This window comes from Alligator mississippiensis, chromosome 9, assembly GCF_030867095.1.
Source record: "Alligator mississippiensis isolate rAllMis1 chromosome 9, rAllMis1, whole genome shotgun sequence".
In the NCBI taxonomy this organism is placed as follows: Eukaryota; Metazoa; Chordata; order Crocodylia; family Alligatoridae; genus Alligator; species Alligator mississippiensis.
The window spans coordinates 886,227-910,421 of NC_081832.1; the positions used below are offsets into that span (position 1 = coordinate 886,227).

General features: G+C 67.7%; 1 protein-coding gene across 1 annotated transcript; it reads left to right on the forward strand.

Moving 5' to 3' along the window:
* The first annotated feature begins 524 nt into the window (after window positions 1–524).
* VSTM2L (V-set and transmembrane domain containing 2 like) lies at window positions 525–20,827 on the forward strand. Its single transcript, XM_059713107.1, has 4 exons — window positions 525–788; window positions 13,547–13,716; window positions 14,536–14,586; window positions 19,472–20,827. Exons 1-4 carry the CDS (start codon window positions 680–682, stop codon window positions 19,787–19,789), a joined length of 648 nt encoding a protein of 215 aa, XP_059569090.1. The 5' UTR covers window positions 525–679; the 3' UTR covers window positions 19,790–20,827.
* Window positions 20,828–24,195: the final 3,368 nt, after the last annotated feature.

Genomic DNA, 24,195 nt, shown 5'->3' on the forward strand with positions numbered 1-24,195 from the left:
CACCCCGTGGCCGCGCAGGGCGCTGCCTCCCCTGGAGCGGGGCGGCCGGCGCTGCGGCTGCCCTGGCCCCCGCGCGGCCCCGGGCTGGGGCGGGCGGTCCTGGCGGCACCGGCCGAGCAAGAGCCCGCCCTGCCTCCGCGCTCCGGGCCGGCGCCTGCCAGCGGGCGGGCGGGCGGGCGGGCACGCGTCCCGGCCCCGCGGCCGCTCCAGGACCTGCGCCCTGCCGCCCTCGCGCCTCCAGGCAGCTGGGAGCCGGCGGGGCGGCCCCGGCCCCGGCCCCGGCCCCGGCCCCGGCGAGGAGCGCCCGGCCCCGCCCGGGCCGCGAGCGCGGGAGCTGTCCGCCCCGCCGTGCTGAACCTGCGGCGCGCCGCCCGGACACCCCCGGCCCCAGATCCAGCCCGAGCCCCGCATCGCCCCCGCCCCCGCGTGAGCGAGCCCCGCCCCGCCCCGCCCCGCCCGGGGGTGTGGGGGGGGGGGCGGCGCCCCCGTCGGAGAAACTTTGCCGATAAATCAGGCGCTGGATCCCTCCGCGGCTGCGGGAGGCTCCGGGGCCGCAGCACCGCCCGCCGCCGAGCCGGCGCTTCCGCGGGAGGGGGAGCTCCGCAGTGCCCGGCTGCACCAGGCAGCGCCGGCAGCGCCCGGCGGCGGCGGCGGCAGCGGCGGCCCCGGCCCGGGCAGCATGGGCGCCTTCGGCCTCGCGCTGGGGGTCTTCCACTGCCTGGGGCTCTACGTCCAACTCGGCGGGTCCTCGCGGCCCCCGCCCTGGGAGAACCACGTCCCGGGCAGCGGTGAGCGGGGCCGGGGCCGGGGCCGGGGCCGCCCCGCGGGCGGGCGGGCGGGTGAAGTTGGCGGGCGGGCGGGCGGGCGAGGGGAGCCGGGCCGGAAAGTTGCCGGTGCCGCCCGGGGGAGCGGGGGCAGCGCTGGAAGTTGCGCGGGGCGGAGGCGCGGGACGCTCGGCCGCCCCCGGGGAGCCGGGCCGGTGCCCCGGAGCGGGAGCGGGAGCGGGGCCCTGGGTGCCGGGCAGGTGCCTGCCCCGGGGGCCGGGGGCCGGGGCGCGGACCTGCCTGCACCGCCAGCCCCGCGGGAAGCCGCCGCCGGCCGGGCACGCTGCCGTGGAGCCGGGAGGAGGCGCGAGCCCGTGTCGGGAGCCGGGGCACGGGTCTCTCTCCCTGCAGCAACTCTCTTCATCACAACAGAAACCTTTATTAAGGGTACTGAAACGCCGCGGATAAGTGGGTCATGTATAATAAGCCGTTTGTGTTCAGTAGGTGAATACCAATTTGATGAAAGCGGCGCGCGCCGAAACCCGGATAAATTGCTGTTTAGCAGATTGGAGATTGATCATTTCGTTACTGGCTGCCACCGCCGCTCCCGGCGGGGCCCGGGGACGTGGGGACCGGCAGGACGAGGGGCCCCGGCGGGCGCGCGAGGCGTGTTGCTCTGTGGGCGACCTGCGCGGACCCTGGGCCCGGTGTCGCTCCCGCGGGCCAGCTCTCAGGGAGCCGGGCCTGGCGGTGCTCTGCACGGAGGGGAAGGCCTTTGAAATGCCAGGCCTCCTCTGCTCCAGGCAGCAGGCCCCGAGGCAGCCCCGCGGCGTCTCCTCTCCGCTGCCCAGAGCTCGGTCTGGAGGCTGCGGGGTCGCGGCCTGGTCCCGGGGGGCCGGGGGCAGTGGGGACGCAAGTGCTGCGCGCTCCACCCGTGCTATCACCGCCTGCTGGGGCAGGGGCCGCGGGCAGTGTGCAATCCCCGGTGTGTGTCCGCCCCAGGTGGCAGAGGCGCTTTGATAAAGCCTCTTTCAGAGCTTCTTCCCCATCAGAGCGGCTGCCTCCGGGCCGAGGTGTAGCTCCAGCTTGTGGCTCGGTGTGTGTCCCAGCCTGCCCGGTCTCCTCCCCGGGCCCGTCCCCGCAGTGATGCACGCACCCTGCTGCAAGCGGCATGGGTCGGCTGGGCTGGGGCCACGGGCTCTCCAGCCCCTGCTTGCAGGGAGCAGGGAAGGGAAGAGCGCTTGGGTAAATGGTCGCATTTGCTGGCACCTTCGCTGTGCCTCACGGGCTGGCGTTACCCTCTGGCCTCGGCGACCCCGAGAGCGGCGTGGCTGCGGGCTGGAGGGAGCGAGGCCTGTGTCCCCGCCGGGCCGCCCTTCCCCTTTGTCTCAGATGCCGGTGATTGTTCTATCAATTACTTCCACAAACACTTTGCATTCGCCTGGATTTTTTCAGGCTTCCTGGTGGGAATTCTCCATCCGATTTGCCTTCCCTGCCACTGCTCGTGCAGGCGTTCAGCACAATTACTTCTGACACCTCTCCCCATCACACGTCGGCGCGCTCCTGCCCCCGAAAGAGGGCTGACAGGCGATGGGCAAGACGCTGGGAATTATTGCGTTAGGACCGTGACGGCGAATTTTAATCGCGAGCTTCTCGGTGAGCGAGGCGGCGGAGCAGAGCCGGCAGCCGGGGCTTCTCCGAGGAGTCGGTGCTGTCCGGGGCCTGGAGGGGAGAGGGAGCTGGGAAGCCAGAGGCCTTTTCTTCTGGCTTCTGCCCTGCCCCGTCTGGGGGCGTCCTGGTGTGGGGGGGTCTTGCTTTTGGCTCTCTCCCTTCTCCTCTTTGCTGGGGAAGAGCCTTCCCCGGGCAGTGCAGTGCAGTGCAGTGCAGTGCAGGCTCTCCTGGGCCTCCTCCAGCCCCGCAGCTCGGCCCATCGCCTCTCTCGCTCTTTGCCTGGCTCTACATGTGCGTGGGGCAGCAGAAGCCACTCGTGGTGCTTCTTGCAGAGCCACAGGGCGCTTCAAGGCAGGGCGGACCTGGGCAGTGGTTTCCCCTTCCTGCCTTTCGCCTTGCTTTTATCCCTGAGTCCTGGGCAGACCCAGGGCAAGGCCACACGCCTGCCATTTCCTTTTCTTTCCTGGCTCTGATCTATGAAATCAGAGCGGGTTTGGTGCTTGGGGTCCTGCTGGGGCTGGGGGATTTGGAAACATCAGGCGAATGCCCTGCTCCAGCCCCCAGGAAACCCCTCTGCGCTGCTATGAGGGGCACGGCCTGCAGGAGACGGGGGACCCCGGCCTCGTCCGGGCTCACCGGGCTGAGGATCCCCTCCCCTCGAAGACCCCCTCTTAGCAGGGACAGCACAGCAGTAAAACGGGCTGTGAAGGCTCCCGCAAGGGCAGCAGAGACCCCTCCAGGGCCCGCGGGCAGCCGGCCGGTGAAGGTGCAATATTTGAAACACCAGCAGGTGCTGGGGGTCAGTCCCAGGCCCTGGCAGGGCAAGCGCTGGCCCAGTTTGCGTCCTCCAAATTAGTTGGCTTTTTTGTTGCTAATTTGCAGCAAAAATCTGAGATAATTCGGCTCCTAATGTGACAGTAAGTGGGGTCAGAAAAACGACCGTTCTCTCCCCGCTCTGGAAACAATGGGCCTCCCCCGTCACCCGGCTCGGCATTCACCGCACTCCTGCAGCTTGACACTTCCATTTGAGAAAGGGCAATTGCATAATTACTGGAAGGAGCCGACGCATCTCGTAGCGCGCGGTCCAATTTCATAAAGCAGGCGCAACGCTGGCCAGATGGTCTGCGGGGCAGCTGCCGCCCCTCGCCTGCCAGCTACAACTTGAGGATTCCTGGCACTTCACAGCACGAAGCAGAGCCGCGCCGTGGGGAGGGGGCGCGTATCGGGCCACCGGGAGACGCCGCTCAAAGTGCCTGGCGAGCTCGGGGCCTGGCCGGACGCCACGGGCACGTCTGATGCTTTGCTCCCCGAGTTAGCCAAAGGAAGCAGAATTCCCTGGGACTTCTCCGTCTGTGCCATCCTGCCGAGGGGGCGAGAGCTGTGACACCGCTGCTGCTTTTCCCCCGAGAGCAGGATGCGCTGGCACATGAAGTCGGCTGTTGGGGGGGCGTGGGCAACAGCTGAGGGCCCTGGTCCTGGCTCGGTTGGGATTTTTGCCGCTGATGGCACTGGGAAGGGGACTGCTGGGGCCCCAAGAGGACTGTGCGCCGGGGAGGCGTGTGCTGCAGCCCCGATTCATCCCTGTTGCTCTTCTCCTGCAGCTTCAAGGCTGGATTTGAGCTTTGCAGGCTGGAGCTGGAGCTAATTTGCACTTGTGTGTGTGTGTGCATGCATGTGGGTGTGCACAGCTTGGGGGCACACTGAGATTTTTGCAGTGGGTGACTGGCTGTCTCTGGGCAGGGCCTCCACACCAGGGCAGAGGGAAGCACAGAGACCCAGCACCTGATGGGCCCGTCGCTGCCTGAGCCCAGTGCCCTGGCTGACTGTGGCCTCTGCTCGCGCGGGTGACAGGCCCATCGTGTCCTGGCTTGCTGGGGCCAGATACGAGGAGAGCCGTGGGCTGTGTGCAAGTGCTGGGGGAGCTCTCTGGTGCCAGGCAGCTCGGAGGTGGAGGTCGCTTCCCCCCTGGATGCCCGGCGTGAGGATGTAGACGCAGAGCTACACCCGGCTTGCAGTGAGGCTCTGCCTTGTTGCCCAGGGTTTGTGAAGGGGCAGTGGGGTCTGGCCCGGAGGGGCCTGCAGCCCCAGCTGCAGTGCTTGTGTCCTGAAGGCCTGTCAGGAGCGCCGCATCCATGGCTGGCTGCCCTCGCTAGTACGTCCATAAATCACCGTGCACCGGACTGCAGCGCCCCACGGCCTTAGCCACGCCAGCTGACGGGCCGCGGAGGCTTGGGCAGGCAGCACTTTTTTTGCCGACGCGCTGGCAGGAAAGAGGAGCTCGACTCCTCCTGCGACACCGGCTGTTGGTGTCCAGCTTTGCACCCCCAGCCCTTCCCGAGGGAGGGCAGATTCGTCGGGGTGCATGGGAGCGATGGGCCCAGGGCTGCACCTTGCGTGGGGCATTGGACACAGGTCGTGGCGGTGCACAGAGCGCCGCTTGTATGATGGTCCTGGCATGGGCATGGCATGTGTGCATGCACATACCTGTGCTGCTGCACCAGATTGGGTGGGAGCATCTCTCCCCCTGCAGACAAACCCCGGGATGGGGGGCAGAGCCCCTGATCTCCTGTCGGCCGCATGCAGGGGCCTCGGCCTTCCACGTAGATGTGTAGACGTGGCCCAGGCCAGGGTTTCCACTGCAGAGACGAGGTGCTGCTGCTGCCCCGCTCCTGCTCCTCCCTGGGGTAGTCCGCGTGCCTGGACCCGGGCTTCGTTGCCAGCTCTCGGCTGCCACGTGTGCTCGGTGCTGCACGTTCACACCTGCTGCCAGAGCCAGGGCAGGCACATTGCTATCCCCGCTCTGCCTGGGTCACTCGCTGCTTTGACTGCGGATGGAAGTGGGCCAGGCCCCGTATGGGAGCAGAGCGGCGGAGCCCGGCACCCTGCAGCCAGCCAGCCTCTCTGCTGTGCCTGCAGCTCCCCAATTCCCCGTTGTCTCCAGCGGGGTCGGCCTCGTGCCCTGATTTTTGGCTTCTAGCGTCCGTGGCAATAGACCTGAGCTGAGTTGTGGGTCCTCGGCACATCCCTGCCGGGTGCTGGGCCCGGGCAGCGAGCACCCCCAGCCGGGGCGTGCTGGGCACCCCCGGGCTGGATCCCAGCTGGATGGTGGAGAGGGCTCGGCCCGGGCGGCGCGGCGCGGTGCCGGCCTGCCCGGGGGGAGACGCTGTGGCAGGCTGGAGGCAGCTCTTGGCTCGGGCAGCCCGAGCGAGACGTGTGTGATTGACTGGACTTGTAATGGCTCATCGGGGTAAATAATTCGCTGAGCGAGCCGGAGCTCTAACGAGGTAATTAATATGCCTTTGCAAATGGCCAATACATATTTAATCGCCCTTCAATGCAGGCTTCCTCAAATATTAACCTGCCTGGGTGCCTGTTTGTCTGTCTATGCTCCGGCTTCCCCAGGACCCGCCTGGCTCTGCCTCTCCCTGCCGCGAAGCCTCCTGGGGCTGTCCGTCTGCCCGTCTTGCCCCTGAACAGCATCCCCGTGTGCTTCCTTCTCCCCAGGTCTGTCCTCATCGGCCCAGGGAGACCGGGGCGAGGCTGCCATCAGGCGCTGGGTCACAGCAGCCGGGCTCTGCTCGGGGGGAAAAGCCCCGGAGATAAACCTGTGCCCGCAGGGAGGGGGAGAGCAGGGCCCTTGTTGCAGCTGCTGCTGGAAGCGCCAAGCTGCCCGCGGACCCGTCGGCCCTGAGATGCAGGTCCCTGCCCAGCCCCTTGCTTCGTCCCCAGGGTCTGTCCAGCCCTCGGCCTCCCCGGAGAGGAGCTGGCATGGGGGGAGGCTCCGGGTTTGCCAACCGGGGCCTGTGCCGGGCTCCCCAGGAGGCTCCAGGTCGGCGGCGCAGCAGGGCAAGGGGGCCGCTGGCCTCGTGCGGGCAAGGGTCGCGTGCAAGAGGTGGTGGTCACCTTTGCCTTGGAGACGGTGCAGGCTCTCGGCGCTTCCCCTGCATCTGCTTTCTGGCCATCCCACGGGCTTCGCGGGCAGGGGGTGGAGAGAGGCTGGTGCCCTGGGATCAGAGCGGGGTGTGCTGGTTAGGGAAGAGTCCCACATCTGGGTGCCCAAAATGCCCATTAGACCCCCAGACCCGGAGCTCGGACACGACGGCCAGCGCTGGTTGCTCTGGGCATCGGGCCATGAGCCGGGAGAGGGCCCCAGGCCCATGTCGGGACCCCCCGTCTCCCCTCCCTGCCTCCCAACCCCCCGGCAGACCAGCCCAGCTCTCCGGGGAGCAGGAAGGCGCCAGGAGCAGCCCTTCAGCCCCGTTGTCTCGGGGGCAGCGCCTTGCCCTCGCTCCCCCGGGCATCGGGGCCCCTGGGACGGGGTGATCACGGGTGTCTCCCTGCCTCTCCCCAGCTCCCGCGAGCCGCGGTTGTGCTGTGCCAGCAAAAAGTGAGCGGAGAAAGGCGCCGGGAAGGAGCTGATGAGGAACGGTCGTACCTGGGAGGGACTGTGCCGAGCGGCGGCCCCCCTTCCCCCCCAGCTCCGCAGGCCCTAACAAGCTCCGCTAATGAGCCTGGAGATCGCCCAGCCTCTCGCAGCCATTAGCGCCCCTGGACTCATTCCTCTTCTGGCGCGCGGCGCGGAGCCCTCTGACACACGCCAGGCGCGGGCGGGAGAGGCCCCGCTCGTTACCTGCCGGCGAAGCAATTACGGGGCGCCGGCACGGATCCGTCATGCCTGTCCCCCCGGGGTAACGGAGCCGCTCTGCAGGGCCGGCACAGCCGCCTCGTTAGGGAAATGGTCCTTCCCCACCTGCTCAGGGGAGGAAGGTGGGGTGGGAGCCGGCGGCGGGGCCCAGCTGTGCCGGCGCGCGGCTCGTTAGCACCCAGCGGTGCCTTTTGCTGGGTCCGGCGGGCGCAGGTGGTGTCTCTACCTGGGCGTGGGTGGGCTGCCAGGGGCGCGTGCAGCCAGGACGACCAGAGCCATGTCCTTGCTGACCTTGGGCTTGGTGAGGGCCGAGGCGGCCGCGGGGCTGCTGCGCCCAGGGAGCCGGGTGCGTGGAGGGCTCTTGGCTCCGACGACGGAGGAGATCCGGCTGATCTCGGTGGTGCAAGAGGCGCAGGATGGAGGGAGGGTGGGCAGCTGCCGGAGGGTCGCCGGCACCGCACGGGGCAGGGCCCATCTCACGAGGGCTCTTGGCCTTGGCTCCTGCACAGCCTGGCCTGGCCCTGGCATGGACTCGGGGGGAGGCAGGGCACGCGGCCAAGCGCCTGCTATGAGTCCCCGCCGTGCCCGCTCCTCCTCCCTCTCCCCCGGGCCGTGCCCGGCTGCCGGACCCCTCGCGGGCGGCGGGGGCGAGCGGGGGGCCGGCCGCGCTCCCCGCTGCACCCCGCAGCCGGCCCGGTGCTGGGAGCGCGGCCGCCAGCCTGTATATCTCGGGTTTATGGGAGCACCAAGCTGTCCCAGCAGGCGCTTTCAATTCCGTTTATCTGTGTTTCCCCATTGAGCTCGCTTTATTTCCCCTGATTTTTGTTTCCGGGAAGATTTATCGATCCTGATTTTCTCAGTTTATGACAGGGAGCGGGCCATAAACCACTCCATGCAGCCAGCCCATTAAAGTCACTCCGGCTCCTTCCCTTTGTCTAAGGACACGGCGCCAATGTCAGCGGAGGGGAAAGGCAGCCGGGGGCGAGGGCACGGCTGGAGGGGCGTCCCACGTGTACGGGCTCCCCGCGGGCACATGGCACCTGGGAGCAGAGCCTGGGGCAAGGCCGGAGCTGGGGCAGGAGCCCCGTCCTGTTGCTGGGGGCTGAAGGGAGACTGGGCCGTGCAGACTCAGACCACGTCTGCAGTCCCGTGGTGCTGCGGTGGAAAGGGCCGTGCCCTACGCGGGCGTCTCCTGCAGTGGTCGCGGCCCTGTCCGAGGAGGCAGGACCCCGCGCCGTCCACCCTGGAGGAAGTGCAGGGCTTGTCCTCGCCCCGCAGCCCCTTTGGGACGTGCCTGTGCCTGTCTGCATGCTCAAACCCCGCCTGGGAGCTCAGGGTCGCAGGCAGTGGCCTGGCACCGTGGGCTTGCCAGCGGCTCTTGCTGCGGGGGATGAGGGCAGGCTCGCGCTCCTCCCTCGCCGTGCTCTCCTGGGGCGGGGGCCCAGCAGGTCCGCCCTGGCAGGGCCATCGGGGTGGACGAGCCAGCGCTGCTTCGCTCCTGCTCCACGCCACGCTTGCCGCGGCCGTTCTCCCCTCTTCCGCCGGTGCCGTCGCTATTCCTCATTTATGCCTGGCCTCCGGAGGGTCCCCGGCCTGTCCATCACTTGCACGGGCCGTTCGGGAGCGCGGCAGCCAGCTGCCAACTTTGGGAGGCACGCTGATCGTGGGTACTCGCCCGATGGCTCGAATTGCCATCCCTCTTCATCGCAGCAGCTGCAGGGCGCCAGGCCCCGGCCCTTGGTGTGTGCGTGACGGTCAAGCCCCGCTCGCAGGCACGGACCAGGCCCCGGGGGCCTGCCTGGGAAGACCAGCATCTTCCATGAGCTCTCGGGCTTTTGGCTCCTCCTGCAGCGAGGGGCTGTTCTGCCATGCTCCCCCGGCGGGATCACGGGTGCTCAGCCGGGGCCCTTGGTGCTGCAGGGCTTGTGCTGCTTCCCCGGGAGCAGCTGGGGGTGACTTCATGTGATTTCGGCGGCCAATTGCACCGCCAGCGGCTGAAGACAGAAGCAGCACATAGCTTGCAAACAACCTGCGGGCTGGAAGGGGTTGGGAGGGAAGCCTGAAGGACTCCCACCCTCGGAGAGTCCGCTGCCAGGCCGGAGAGGGCTGAGCACATCGCCCCAGCCCGGGGCCTCGGACTCGGGTACCTGAAGGGAGGTGCCCGCGCCTGTCTGCCTCGCTCCATGTACCGGGCGGCCCAGTGTCGCCGCAGGGGGGCATGTGAGAGGGCAGGTTTCCACCTGGTTTGCATCAGCCCCTGTGTGCGCACCTTGTGTGCTAAGCCCTGCACACGGCTGGCGACTCCTTGGCCCGTCAGGGTTGGGGAGCTCTGGCTGCACGTCCCTGCTCGCTGCTGCCGGGCAGCCTAGCTCCTCTCCCTGGAGGTCAGGGCACGCGACCTCTGAGGCTGGAGCTGACCCCAGGATGTCTCCGAGCATCCGGGTGATGCAGCTTGGGTTTGGGCTGCTCCCCTCCCTCCCCTGCGGGGCCGCCCCAGGGGCACCTTCCTGTGCTGGGAGCCCGGCCGTCAGCAGCGTCCTCGCGGCACCCGCACCCTGCCTCTGCCTGACGGCGGTGGGGATCAGCCTCACTCCCTGCCCCGGCTGGCTTCCAGGGAGGCCGGGTAGATAACGTATTGCGCGCGGCATCACTCCGGCTGTCACCGATCCCTCCGCCGGCTGGCCTCTCGCTATCCATCAGCGCGTCCCTAATCTCGCGCCGGGGGACCGTGCCACCCTCCCTTCACTCGCAGCCGCGTCGCGCTCGGTATTGGCCTGTCCATCTGTCAGTCGGACCCGCGCTCTCGCTGTCAGGCTGTAACGGCAAGGCTGGACGCGACGGGAGCCGGGGGAGCCGTCCTTGGGGATCTGTGCCAACCCAGGGCCATGCGACGGCTTCAATCGCAGCTGTGCACGGCCCTGGCCTGGCTCAGTCCCTTTGCCGTGGGCTGCGTTGTCTGGGGTGCGGGCAGGCGGTGCGGGATGCTTCTGGGCGGCGCTGGTGCGCGCTCACGGCTCCCCTGCACGTTGCTTTCTCCACGAAAGGAAGGGGAGAGCCTCTTCCAGCTTTGCAGCCACTGGGCGTGAGCTGCCTCCTCCGGCAGACCCACGATCAGGGAGGATATTCTGCCGGTGGGGCCAGTCCTGGCATGGGTGGCACTGGCTGGCAATCGGTGCCAAGGGTCCAAGCCTCCTGGCCAGCTCAGGCCCTTCTGGCTGCCCGGAGCTGCCCATTTCTGCTGTCCGAGCGGCCACCCTGAGCTGACATCACTGGGTATCCGATGCCAACGTCCCCACGGGAGAGGGAGACAAGGGAGCCGAGGGGGAGAGGACTGCTGCCCCGTGCCTCCTCCCCGTTAAGCCCTCCACCGCCTTTCACCGGGTGAGTTTACGACCAGTCTCTTACAAGGTCTCGGCTGGCCCCCGCGGCACAGTCCTATGTTCAGGGTGTGTGGGGAGCAGGCCTGGCGCGGTGCTGCTGCAGGCGCTGGAGATGCCCAGCCTCCAAGGTGCTGCCTGGAGCCCTTCCAGCTGCTCAGGCAACAGCTGGACACAGCTGGGCTCGTCGAACGAGCAAGCCCCGAGGGAAGGGCTGGAGCAGCGCCGGGCAGTGTCCGGGGGGCCTTCGCCGTGGCAGTGAGCAAGGCACAAGCTTTGGCGGGTGGCTGCTGCTGGACCAGCCTCCGTGCGGCTGCAGGAGGAGAAGGCCGAGCCCCGGGGTTAATTAATACAAGCGCTGCCCAATTAAAGCCTGAAAGGAAGAAGATGTTCGGTTCAATCAAGCCCTTTCTCTGCCAAATCGCAGTCTGTGGGAGCTGCTTTTAATTGTATTCCTGGGAATTTAGACGTGGGCGCGAGGCCTCCATCGACCCAGCGCCGCGCCTGCTCCTTCCAGTCCACCAGCAAAGCCGAGCCTGAGGCCAGGCTCCGGAGGCTGCGTTGCACGCCATGCGCCGCTCGTGCCCGTGAGAACCGTGTGCCGGGCATGCACTCGGGGAGGTCGTGTGGGACCTGCTCCGCTCCCTGAAGGGAGCTCCCCCAGCCCGCGGGGCGACCACCTGCACGTGCTACCGATGCCCTGCAGCCCCGGGTCCAGCCTGTGCGACGTGGATGCATCTGTCACGAAGAGCAGAGACGAGGGGCCTGCAGGGACTGGTCCCGGTTTCTCTCCTCTCTCTGCACCCAGCTCCTGCCCTGGGGAAACGGGGATCTCCACGCTGCAGATCCAGCTCCACAAGTGACTCTGAGCTCTACCGGCCAACAGCACGTGACGCCGGCGCCGGGCTGCACGCACCAGGCTGTTGCCTCTGGAGGCCTCCGATCCTGCCTCGTCGATACCCCAGCAGCGCTATGCTCCTTCCAGGACCTTCCAGCACCTTTTCCACGTTGCACAGCCCCGGAGATGGGGGCTCCGGCAGGGCGCCTGCAGGTCCGGAGAGGAGAGCATTTGCAAAGCCCTGGGGAGCTGGCAGGAATGGAAGAGGTGGACATGGCGCCGGAGGGATGGAGGCCCCACACTGGCAGCTGCAGATCGGCGTGGGGGGCTGCACAGTGCCCCCGGCACCCCGTTCGGGTGCCCCACGGCCGCAGGAAGGGAAGCAGCTGGTCGTGCTCTCTGTGACCGCGAGAGCGAGCTGTCGGGACCTGGGGGCCGGTCTCCCTCCTAGGCAGAGAGCTGAGGATGTCAGCGCAATCAGTGTTTAATTGTTCCAAGGTAATGGCCCCAGCACTGATGTACCAGGACCAGGAACACGGACGTTTGCCACGTGTTGCCCAGCACATCCCGTCCTCCCACCGGCGCGCGGGCCCCGGGGAGCCTGGCGTGGAGCGTGGGGCACCTTCCTGCAGTGCCCGGAGCCCCGGTCGTTCTTGGTGCCCGCAGGGGGACAGGGCGGCTGGCTAAGCCCCGGATGCTGCATTTCCTCAGCTCCCCTGCAAGGAAGGATTAAAGCCAAGCGATAAGTATATGGGATTTCCCAGGCTCCAGAGGGACGGGGGGATATTAAAGGCATTAACTCTTCTGTCTAGGCTGATAATGAGGCAGTTCTCAGACCGGATCAGGGCTCGGCGGGGCACCCCGGGGGCAGGGGGCGGCACGGGACACCGGAAGGGATTGGCTTTGCAGCCTGGCGTGGGCAGGTGGATTCGAGGTGCGGGCTGGGCCGGTTGGCAGAGAGCAGGGGGTCCCTCTGCCCGGGGATAATAGTAATTAGACGCCAGAAGCAAGGCTGGGAGCCATTGCAAGTGACCTCCAGGGTCTTCCCTCCTGTCTCCTGCGTCTGGGCTGCGGTGTACCTCTCTGGTGGGAGGAGAGCGGGCTTGGTGGGAAGGCCTGGGTGTCGGGTACAGCGGGTCCCTTTGGGCACCCTGGGTTCAGACCAAGAGATGGAGCATCTTAGCCCTTGTGTGAATGGGGCTGGACCTCGGCCCAGCCCCGGGGCGGCTCGCTGGTCTTGCCAGGCCGTGGCCGAGCAGGGTCCTCTCGTGCCCTTGAGCCGGAGACGTGCTGCCTCAGTGGCAGGGGACAGCGCCGGGGCACGGAGCTGCGAGCATTGCCTCTCGTGTCCTAGCTTGTGGCTTGTGGCACGGGGGACAAAGGCAGCCAGGAGCCCCGGGATGCTCCAGGCCCCGTTCCCCGTGCCCTGGTGGGATGGCTGCCTGTGCAAGTCCCCCGGAGCCCCAAGCCTGCTGGTGGTGACGCCCCGGAGAGCCTGGGGCAGGGAGAGCTGGCGTTCGCCGCCGGCAGTGACATCTCCCGACCGACCCGTCGCTGCCGCGGGGCAATCGTCTCTCCGGAGGAGATGAAAAGAATCCTAATGACGTCTCCGCGCAACATTTGTGTTGGGAGCGGCGAGCCGGCCATATGGCGCGCGGGGGCCACAGCCAGCGAGGACTTGCTTCTCGTTTGGGCTTTGATGCAGGCAGGGACGGGCTGGTGCTTCCTTGATGGATGGCTGTGACACGGGGACGGCAGGGGCAGGGTCCCGCTCCGAGATGGGGATGGGGACCGACCAGCTGACCCCAAGGCCCCTCGGCTCCCCTTTGCAGCGTGGCATCGTCTCCTCCTGGGAGCCCGCAGGAGGGGTGCGGATGTGAGGCTGGAGCTGGCTGTGCTCCCCGGGCCTGCGCTGCAACGCAGGGGGCTGCAAAAGGAGCGCCCAGCTCAGGGATCAGGGCGAGCAGCGGTCTCGGCCCGGTTGCAGCGGGGTGGCTCCTGGGGGTGGACGAGCTGGGGAGGGGGCACGTGGCCTGTGGATCCCCGGGCAGGGCTGGGGCTGGGCCACGCTGGTGGCCCGGGACCTCGGCTCAGGGCAGGGCTGGAGCAGAAGGGTGGTGGGGGCCGCAGAGGGCTGCTCCCTGCCCTAGACCGGGGCAGCGGGGTGTCTGGGGTGAGCGCGCGGAGGGCAGGTGGGGCTGGGCCCTGCGCTCCCTAACCGCCGTCCGGCTCTCCGCTCTGTGCCCCGCAGCCCTGTTCACAGAGACCCCGCACGACATGACGGCCCACGCCGGGGAGGACGTGGAGATGGCCTGCTCCTTCCGGGGCAGCGGCTCCCCCTCCTACTCGCTCGAGATCCAGTGGTGGTACGTGCGCAACCACAGGGACTGGACGGACAAACAGACATGGGCTGCCAGCCAGGTAATGCCCCCCGCTCGCCTCTCTCGGGGACTCGCCCCGGTGATGCCCCTGCCCCGACCAGGCTTGCAGGGTTTGCCTCCCTCGGGCAGCCGATCCGACGGCTGGATCGTCTTGGCGGACGGGCCCCGCCGCACTCGTCCTCCGCTATCCACCTCCATCTCCCCCCTCTCCTCCTGGATATCAGTCCTGGCAAACAGCTGTCTCTTTATTCCTCTTTCTGTTCACACCGAGATAAGGGCCAAAGAATGGAAAGGCAGCTTTAGGTATTTTAATGAGGCTTTATTATTGTGTCTTTGGCAGGGCGCTGCTACCGGCATTACCATAAATTGAGAGAAGTGTCAGGGAAATGCTATCGCGGGAGAGCACTGCCGGGGAGCGGGGCCGGGCGGGGGGAGACGTGGGGCTCGCAGCCCTTTGCGGCAGGCCACGCGGCTCCTCGGGAAGAAGCCGAGCGGCACGCTGCCGGCCCCGACCCCCGGGCCCCGCAACGTGGGGGTGTCTGCAGGGGGGAGATGGGCAGCTGCAGGGGCCCCCGGGCCCTTGGGTGCCTGGTCCTGGGCCACGGCCCCGCAGGGGATCGGTGCTGGGCACCCGGGGCCCTGCCAGGCCTCCCCCCTTCCCCAGACCAGGGGGGCTCTCTCATCCGCCGCCTCCTTGGTTGCAACAACCATCCCTCCTGCTCCTGCCTCTCTGCACGTCCTTCCCTGATCCCGGGCTTTGAAGCCGGCATTACGGCTGAGGTGTGAATTAGCTTGATGGGTTCCCCCCCCACGTCCAGCCAAACTAATGGGCTCTCTCCTCTCCCTCCTCTCCCCGCAGATAAAAGCATCGCAGCAGGAAGAAGCCGGGAAGGACGCGACAAAAATAAGTGTGAGTTCTGATAATGACTTCTTGGGAGGACTTGAATGGAGGGCAAAGCTGCAAGCGTTCTTGCTCTCCGCACTGCTGGGATGGCGCGGGGCGGGCGGGCAAAGGCCAGGGATTGTTCAGCCCAGTCTGGCAGGGAGACGATGCCCAGTTTGGCAGGGGAGGGGAGCTGCTGCCCCGGCCCCGGGCGCTCAGGGGCTGCTGGTGCCCGTCTGCGAGTGTGGCCCTGGGCTCTTGGGAGCCCGGCCTCAATTCGGGAGAGCAGCTAAGTGCAAGCGTGAGTGGCTCCGATCTGCGGCTAAGGACGTGCTCCCGCACTCCCCCGAATTGGGGCCGGGCTGTGGAGGGGGCACGGAGCACGTGTGTTTGCATCGTGTGCGACTGCCCCAGGGCGGTGCCAGGCGCCCGGCGCCAGACTCGCTCCCCCCGTGACCACGGGATCCATCGCTGCCTCGCTGCGTGCCGGGGCCCAGGCAGGGCAGAGACGGATGGTGTGGGCCAAGGCCGCTGGTTTGCGTGCCGGCTGATCGATGGGGCGTCTCCAGCCGGAGGCACCGGCATCGGACGCCTGCCCCCGCACCGACGGCGCCCGTTCTCACCTTGCACTTCTCCCACGGCCACGGGCGCAGGCGTCTGGGCAGCGAGACCGGGCAGCTTCCGGCTTTGGGAGCGTGCACCGGGGGCCTGATCCTGCCTGGGGCTGAGCAACTGCGTCCAGGGCCCCGTGGAGCTCACCGTCTGCAGAGAGGGAGCCCACGCTGGGGAAAGGCCGGGCTGCTGCCCCGTTTGCCCCAAGGACGGGCCACGCTTAGACGCGTTGCATGGGTGCCCCTTCCCAAGTCCCCTCCAGCCCCCGGGGCCGCGAGGAGCCCCCGATTCGCGGCCAGGCGAGCTGTGGCCCTGCCGTGCTGGGCCCTGGGTTGGGGTCAGGGCTCCCGGGACCGCTGCGTGCTAAGGCGCAGCCGAGCGCCGGACACCTGACAGCCGGGATCTTAATTTGATTTCTTCGGGCGCCTAAAGAACAAGTTTACACCAAGGAGGAGATCATCTAATTTGCGGAGCGGATTAGCATTCGAAAGCCATTTAGGCTCACGTGCGCGGAATGAGGAGACACTAATTAGTTAAATAAAATAAATGCTCTTGGCCTCCTGCTGCCTCCCCGCTCCCCGGTCGGACTCGGATGAGGCAGGGATGTCACAAAGCCCGGCTTCTCCCTCCTCCGCCACTCGTGATGGAGGCGGGTGTTGCCCAGGCCCCGGCTGACAAAAATAGATGACCGTTTTGAAGCACGGAGGCTGACCGCCGGCGCTCTGACCCTGTGGGCCCTCTCCGCTGGCGGGAGATGGCGCAGGGCAGGTGGCTCGGGGCCGGGAGCCGATTCTGCGGCTCTCGCCCTTGTTGCGTTTGCTCGGCGCTGCAGGCGCGTGGACCCCGGCCGTGTCGGGAGGCTGCTGGGCTTGTTGCAGAAGGCACGGGATGCATCTTGGCACGGATGGCACAAAGCCCGGGGCTGGCTAGGCCTTCCAGCCAGCGTGCCCCGCTCCGCCGGAGCAGGAGGAGACGGGGGCGGAGGGGGAAGGATGCACGGGGTCGCAGTCGGCCCCCTGCCCCCTCCCGCCCAGTGGCAGCCGGGAAGTTTTTTAGAGGAAAGGTTGTCATGGCAATGCGGAGACTTTCGGAAATGCCCCTCCTGGTTGCAGGGCTCCACGGGCGAACGCGCGCGGGTCGCAATCCGGCCGGGGGTGGCGGGGCTGTGCTGGCTGCACGGGCGTCCCGGACCCGTGCGACCGGCCTCCGTGCCCGCAGGGAGCTGGGTGCAGGCGGCACAGCAGCCTCCGCGTCGTGGGCTCGCTGCAGTGCTGCAGCCGAGCCCGGGACACCGCGAGGAGCGTGCCACAGGCGTGTGCACACACACGGTCACCGCTGCTGTGCACCAGGGGGGTTGTGGACACGCTGACGCCCTCCGACCCATTCCTTGCACCCTTTCTCTCTCGAGCTCTGGTCTGGGGGGGCCCAGACCTCCCGGGAAACCCCTGAGCTTTGGGGTCTGGTTTGTACGCAGAGCCCTGACTGCACGCGCTGCCCAGCTGCCCCGGCAGGCTGGGCCCCGAGCCTGGGGGCTGCTCTACCAGCCCGTGCCCGTGCCCGTGGCCCTCGGCTGCAGACCCAAGTCACCGGCCATTCCCTGACCTCTGAGCTCGGGCATCAACCCAGGCACCTGCGCGGGGTGCAGCCAGGAGCAAACGCCTGGTGAGGCATGGCAGGAGAGCAACCCCCTCTCCCCCCCAGCCCCTCGGAGGGGAGCATGCAAAGGGAAGCAGATGGAAAGCAGGGAAGGGTTCGGGCGCAGCTGAGTGATCCTGGGGTAGGGTCTTCTATTTACTCCACAATTGCATTTTTCAGCATAATTAGGCAGTTAATTGCATGCCTGGATGTAATCAGTGCATTTGCATGTGTAACTATGATTTATTTCCAGGCAGGCTGGGCGTGACGCTGCCTCTGTTTGCAACCCATCAGGGCTGTGGGGGAGAGGCTAAGTTTGGAAAAAAGTGGATTTCCTGCTCTCCCCCCTCCCCTCGTTATTTTAAATGTCCTTGATTATTAAACATTGAGCAAATTGGAAGGAGAAAGGAACAAAGAGGAGGCGGCAGCACGAAGGGCCCTGATAAAACACACGTGCCAGGCGAAGGGTAAATCGAGTGAGAACAAATGGCAGCATCACACGGTGCAGAGCGACACAAATCAGGCACCGAAGCCGTTGCATTAGGAGCCCCCTTACCATTTTTTATCCACCAAAATGCACTCGGTCGGATAATAAATTGCTCTTTGTCCTAGAAAAGGCCCAAACTCGGGAGGCAGCTCCCAAGGGTTTCCGCCAGACACAGCCCTGGGCCCGGCGCTCGCCCCACCCGGCCGGAGAGGAGGAGTAGGGTGACGGAGAGGGACCCTGCTCTTCCCTTCACGCAGAAAGCCCGGCTCTCGGTCTCCCTCTCCACACCTGTGTGGCATTTCCAAGGGAGCCAGCGAGCAAAACGGCTGCGGCGGGTGGGCAGTTTTCTCCCGTGGCTGCGGTAACAGCTCGGTGATTTGTGGCGCAGCCGCTTGCCGGCGGGCAGAGTTATGTGCCCGCGGGGCCTGCTTCTCTGTAGTGCAGTGGGTTTGCTATAGCAGCCGGGAGCGCCGGTCCAGCCGGGCTGCCCAGGCCTGCCTGCCCACGCTGCAGATGTTATCGGGGGCACAAAATCACCCGGCCCTTTCGCGGGTCCCCTGCGGGACGGGCCTCCACGACCGGAGCACGGGGCACTTCGCGGGCTGGCGCCTGGCTGCCTTTTCTTAGCCCGACGCCTGCCGGCCGTGACTGCTTGTCCTGGCGATGCGATGTGGAAGCAGGCCGCGCTGCGTCCCTGCCGTGCTCCTCGTGCCCTCCCAGCCGGCAGCTCTGGCTCGTCCCGGCTCGGTGCCCCGGGGAGCTCCAGCCCCTGCCGTGGTGCGTGGGTGCCAGCCCACGCGCTCACCTGCCCACAGCCTTTCCAGCAAGGAAGACCCGGGCACGTGGTTGCATTTCCGGTGGGACAGCGCCTGTGCGCTCCCGTGGGGAGGGGACATCACCTGAGTCTTGGAGCCTCACTTTCTCCTTCTGTGAAATGGGTGCCAGACATTTTCCTTCGCTCCGTGGGGCACTCCAGGGAGGATGAGCGCTGCGTCCGTGCCCCTACTGCCCAGACTCCCTCCTGGCTGGCTGGAGGGCCGTGGGCAGATGGGGGGATGTGGGAATCGGTGACAGAGGGCAGCGGCCGGGGGGTCTCCACAGCCCCTCCGCCCCGCAGGAACATCGCATGCAGCCCAGCACACGCATGGCTTCGCCGTCCACCCGTTCGGCTAGGCCGATGACCGTCTCCCAGCCCAGGTCCCTGGCAGGGGCTCGTGGCTCCCCACTGCAGCCCCAAATCCCCCGGTAACAAATGCGGTGTCCAGGAGAGGAATGGCCTTTCCCAGCCGCCGCGATGGAGGGAGCGGAGCCGGGGGCCTCGGGGCGGGCTATAAATCCGATTTATTGACCTAACCCCATTGCGGCGGCAGCTCTGGTGAGCGAGTAAGTCTTAAATTTCATTGGGTGATAAATACTGAGAGCGAATCAATTTGGTAGAAAAGCTAATTAGCCTGCGTGCTTCTGCATCGATCTCGGGGCCCGGCTCCGCACAGGAGGCTGCCGGGGATTCGATGTGCCCGTGGCCGCGGGGTGGGGAGCAGGGCCAGCTTTCGGACTGGGGGTGCTGCCCGCTCGCGCAGGCTCCAGGGCACCGCGCTCCTCTCCCTCGTGCAAAGCCTTGCACGGTGAGGGTCCTGCCTGCCGCGCCCGCCCGCACCGGGGACGTGGGGCCCAGGGCCTCGGCTCCTCTCTGCTCCCCGCAGCCCTTGGGGCAGGCGCTGCAGAGCCAGCCTCGCTTGGCTGGAGAGGACGCCTGGCCCGGGAGCTCCCTGGCTTAAGAGCATAACATAAAACCTGCCGGTTCGTGGGTCCGTCCTGCCCCGGGTCTTTGGAAGGGACGGGGACGGGGACGGGGTCGGGGCAGGGCTTTCCCCCTTGTTCCTCTCTCCTGTGCAGCCTCCGGCGTTTCAGGTCTGGTGCAGAGACCGTGCCCTGCAGTGACCGATGCCCCTTTCCCCCGAGCACGTGTCCTCTCCCTGGCACCTCTGCCACGACCAAAACTTCCCTTTTCAACCGGCTCCTGCAAAGTGCCTCCGGGAGCCGGTGGGGAGCGCGGAAGGAGGGTGCCCCCCCCAGGATCGCCGTCCCCTCCCGGGGTCTTGCAGAGGAGAGGCGGGGAGGGAGGCAGGCGGCTCCGTGCCCCGGTGCCCGCCCTCAGCGCCCGCTCTCTCCCTGCAGGTGGTGAAGGTGGTCGGCAGCAACATCTCGCACAAGCTGCGCCTGTCGCGGGTGAAGCCCACGGACGAGGGCACCTACGAGTGCCGGGTGATCGACTTCAGCGACGGCAAGGCCCGGCACCACAAGGTCAAGGCCTTCCTGCGCGTGGCACCGGAGGAGAGCGCCGCGCCGCGCCGCCACGGCTCCTCCTCCGCCCACCTGCAGGACACGCAGCTGCTGGCCGCCCCGCCGGCCGAGCCCGCGGCCCACCTGCACCACCACCACAGGGCCGGCAAGGAGCTCAAGAAGCGCTCGGCGGACGCCTCGTGCCTGCTGTAGACTGACCGCGGCGGCGTGGGGCGGCCCCCTCCCCACCCCGGGCCGTGCCGCGCCGGGGGGCAGGCGGGGCCACGCCGGATGCTCACGTCCCCCCGCTGCCCCCACTCGACCCGCACACGCATGACCCCCCTCGGCCACGCACACACGTGTTTTTTTAGTTTCCTCCTAACCCCTGGAGCGCGGGCGAGCTGACTCCAGGACTCGCGGCAGCTCCGGGACGGGGGGACCCAGGGGCCACCTGCCCGCACAACGTGGCCACGTATCGCGCCCCCAGACTGCCCCTGCCCCGGCCCTTCCCCTGCATCGCTCGCCTCCTCTGCTTCCAGCACCCCGGGGCTCTCCGGGGGCCAGGAGGCCTGGCAGCCGGTCCCTCTTGCTGCGCCCGGCGAGACCCGGGGGTTTCCGTCCGGTCCCGTCCCGCCACGTCCACCCCGGCCTCTTGTAAATAGCTTCCCTCTCCCTGCCCCAGCCGCCCCCATGCACCTCGTGCCCCCCTCGCCCTGGGGTCAGGCCCTCCCGGGCACCGGGGGAGGAGGGCCCGTGCCTCCAAGGCGGGCAGTGGTCCAGGACCCCCGTTTGCCGGGGAGACGGGGCAGGAGACACCAGTCCCCTTGGAGACGGAGCCGTGCCCGCGGCAGAGGCTGGCGGTGGCGCCTTTGCAGCTCGTGGCACGCGGGCAGGGGCTTGGCGGGCCGTGGCTGCACCCAGGGGCTCTGGCTCCTGAAGACACCGGCAGCTGCGCAGCGGGCAGCGCTGCTCAGTGGCTCGAGCCGGCCCCTCCTCGCCCGGCACCGGCGGGCCGCGGGCTGGGCACGCCTGGAGCCGGGGGGCAAGCGCAGAGGGCCGAGCCCCGGCCTGGTCCCCGCGCCGCGTGTCGTGTACATACCCGTTTGCTAGCGATGTCTGCAGGGAGGGCGAGCGGCTCCCACAGCCGGGGGCCAAGGGTGGCGGGCGCTGCGCTCTCACTGCAAACTCCCCACGCACATGATCCAACCTGTGATTCAGACCTGCTGAAGCGAATAAAGCTCCTTAAACGGACGTGGCGTCGGCCTCTCTGTTCACAGCCCAGCCCCACGCGGGCGCTCCTAGGTGCCCCGGGCAGAGGCCCTGCCCCTCGTCGCCCAGCTGGGCAGGGGCGCGTGAAACGCCCGCAGCTGGGTGACGAGGGGCAGCTGCGCCCCTGCAAGGTCAGGAGGCTGGGCTGCAGCAGGCGAGCTGGAGGGTGCAGGAGCTGCCTGCACGGAGCGAGGCTGGAAGCGGGGTGAGTATTTGCTTGGCACATGCCCCCGGGAGGGTCCTGCCAGCCTGGGGCTCCTGGAAAGCGTAGCTGCAAATGAGATCCCTGCAGCTGGGGGTTTCCTCCCCAGTCCCCTCCTCCCTGGGTTGGGGGCTCTGCCTTGGAGAGCAGCGCAATGAAGTCCGCTCTCCCCTGACCCCGCTCGCTCCCTGCTCGGCCCTATTGCCAGCCAGGCTTGGCCCTTGGAGCTGCTTGGCAGGGGAGCCTGCAGCCTTGGCGAGGGGCTCTGCCCTGCCCTGCCACCACGCTGCCGGTGCCAGGGCGGCCCCGGGGCGCTCTCCTTCATGGGGAGTCCATACCCGCTGCAGACGGACCCCTGAGCTTCCCAGCTCTGTGAAACGGGGCACCGCTGACTTTGGGGGAGCCGTCGAGGGCATGGGGAGGGTGGCAGGGCAAGTGGCTGAGCCTCGGAGCCAGCCTGTGAAATGGGGACCGCCGAACGCCCAGTGTCCCTGCCAGCCGGCTCCTCAGGTGCATCCAGGCTGCCCCCACATCCCTGCCAGCCGGCTCCAAAATGCACAGACTGGCCTCTCCAGCTTCAAAGGCTAACCACCGAAGGGGCGCAGGCGGGCAGGGAAGGGGGTGCAATGGAAGGGCCGGCTGGAAAAGGCATCTCTTTCCTTCCCTGCCCGCGCCAAGCGCAGCGGTCGAGGCCTAAGCAGTGCGGAGCCCTGCGAGATGTCAGTGGAGAAGGATGAGCCCCGGGGCTGGGAGCCTTGGACGGCGATGAGGCTCTCATATCTCTTCCCCGATGGGGTCTCTCCCGGGCCTGCACCATGCTCCGGTGCCCCTTGTCAGAGGAGCTCGAGCTCACGGGGACCAAACGGGATGGAGGGGGCGAGTGCCGGGGCCTGGAGCCGGCTCCGTGGGGTGATGGCTGGGCAGCGCTACAGCAGCCGGCAGCCCTCGGGGAGTCCCGGCCGAGCTGGCGGCTGGTACACAGCCCTAGGTGGGAGGCGGAGGAAGGGCTCTGTGCCTGTGTCTGGTGCTGGGCTCTCTCCTCTCAGCTCTGCTAGCTTCTCCCAGGGGCTCACGGTATTGCCTGGCCCCGGCCCCGGCCCTGGCGCCGTGTTGCAGGCGTTGGGCTCAGGCATGCCATCAGCTCACCTGGACCGATGCCTGCAGGCGATGGTGCCCCTGGCACCCCACCTTCACCGGGCACCCGGGAAGTGCCGGTGGCCCCGTGCGACCTGGACACTGGGAGGAGGGTCCTGCGTTTCGCATCCAGCTGGGAAGAGACGTGCTGAGGAGGGGGCTCGGATCCGGACCAGGGGTGGGGCGAGACTGGGCCTGCTCTCGGCCCCCGGGGAGGGCGAGGCTGCTGCCAGAAGCTGCAGGCCAGCATTGCACCGGGGTCTCCAGCATGCCCTTCCTCTTCTCTCCTGGGGCCCTTGGGCCCCGACGCCAGCACAGGCTCTCTGCCCCCTGCTCCAGCCTGGTCCCGTGCCCCGCGTCCTGGGGGGAAGTGGCGTCGCCGTCTCCAACGCCCCAGAGCATGCACCCTGGCGGGCTCGGCCAGGAGTGAGGCAGGCCGGGCTCCTCCGGGCCCGCTCGGGGCAGGATGTGGGGGCAGCCTGGATGCACCTGAAAGGTCGTGCTGGTGCCACCTGGGCCCGGGAAGGCAGAGGAGCGTTGCTCCCGATCGCCGCTGCCAGGCACGGGCAGCCGCCTATCGCGGTCCCTCCCCGGCGCTCCAGGCTCTGCCGGCGGCGAGGGCCCTGGAGCTGGCGGCTCTGGGAGACGCTCAATCCGGGTGTTGCAGGCAAGGAGGATTAGCCGCTCCCCGTGGCCAGGAAGGAAACCCAAACCCCAGAGATGCCATCGCGTGAGCCATCCCCGGGCCCAACCCCTCTGCCCTCGGCTCCTGGCTCCGTGCCCCCATCCCTGGGGCCGGCTGCCGGCCATGTTCCCGTCTCGGCGCCCTTCCTCTTTCTGGAGCCAAAAGAGCTGGTTTTGGGGCCGGGGAAGGCCCGTGCTGGAGCGCAGGCACTTGGGAAGGAGAACAAGCCCTGGGCAGCGCTTGGTAAACGGAGCAAGCTTAATATGCAAGTCACTGGCGCAGAATAAATAAGCCCCGTGAAAATGTCATTTCCACAGAGTCACTTTTCTGACCATTATCCCGCTTCAAACAAAAGCAATTTACTCTGCCTGTAATAAAGCCGCAGCGATAACGAAGCCAAGGAGAGGGGCGCCGCCGGGTTATGGAGACAGGCCGTCTCTCCATCGCTGCGGAGCGTGGCACGCGTCGCCCGGAGACAGCCCGCGACGGAGCCGTCAAGCCGTGGCGTCGAGGACGAGAGCCACAGCCTGGGTGGGAGAAGTCAATGCCAGGGCGAGACCTGGGCGAGGGTGCAAACCCTCCCCGGGGGCAGCCGCTGCTCCAGCTGGGGACGTCTCTTCCTTCCCGCACGCTTCGGCCGCACGGCCCCGGTGTTTGGGCCGGGACGCCAGCACTGCGCCCGATCGGCTGCACTCGGGGCCGTGCCAAACCCACCTGCGGGGCCAGCGGCCTCGCTCGCCTGGGGCGCTGGGTCTTCACCTGCACGTCACAGCAAACCGTGCCGGAGGATGGAGGAAGCTGGGAAGAGCCCACTGGGCTGGGCCGGGCCGGGCCGGCCCGTCGGAGGCAGGGGACGGAGCCAGGTTCCCAGCTCAGTTATTTATCAGCAGATCGAATGACTCCGTCAGGCTGCCCTTGAAAAGGGGACGTGGGGAGCTGGGGCTGGTGAGATGTGCCCCACGCCACCCTGGAGCTGGGGTGGCTCAGCCTGGGGCCTGGCGTGGCCCCTGCCCAGGGTTTTGAGGCGTAGATGGAGGGTTTCAGACCGAGGATGGGCTGCTAATCTTGTGTTCGGTGCCCTCGCCCAAGCCAGCGCTCGCCCTGCCTTCCTCCCACAGGCAGAGCCAGCCCTGCACGGAGGACTCGGGCGGGCGCGGGAGGAGATGACTCCACAAGTCACAAGCGTGTGGGAACGCAGCTGTGTCTGCTCAGGCTGCCTCTCCCGCCCTTCCCTTGCCCTGGCAAGGCTTCCTTCCTCGCCCCTCCGGCCGCTCGGCTTCCCTTCGCAAAGCTGGGTGCTCTGAAGCTGGGCCCAGCTCTCGGCCCAGG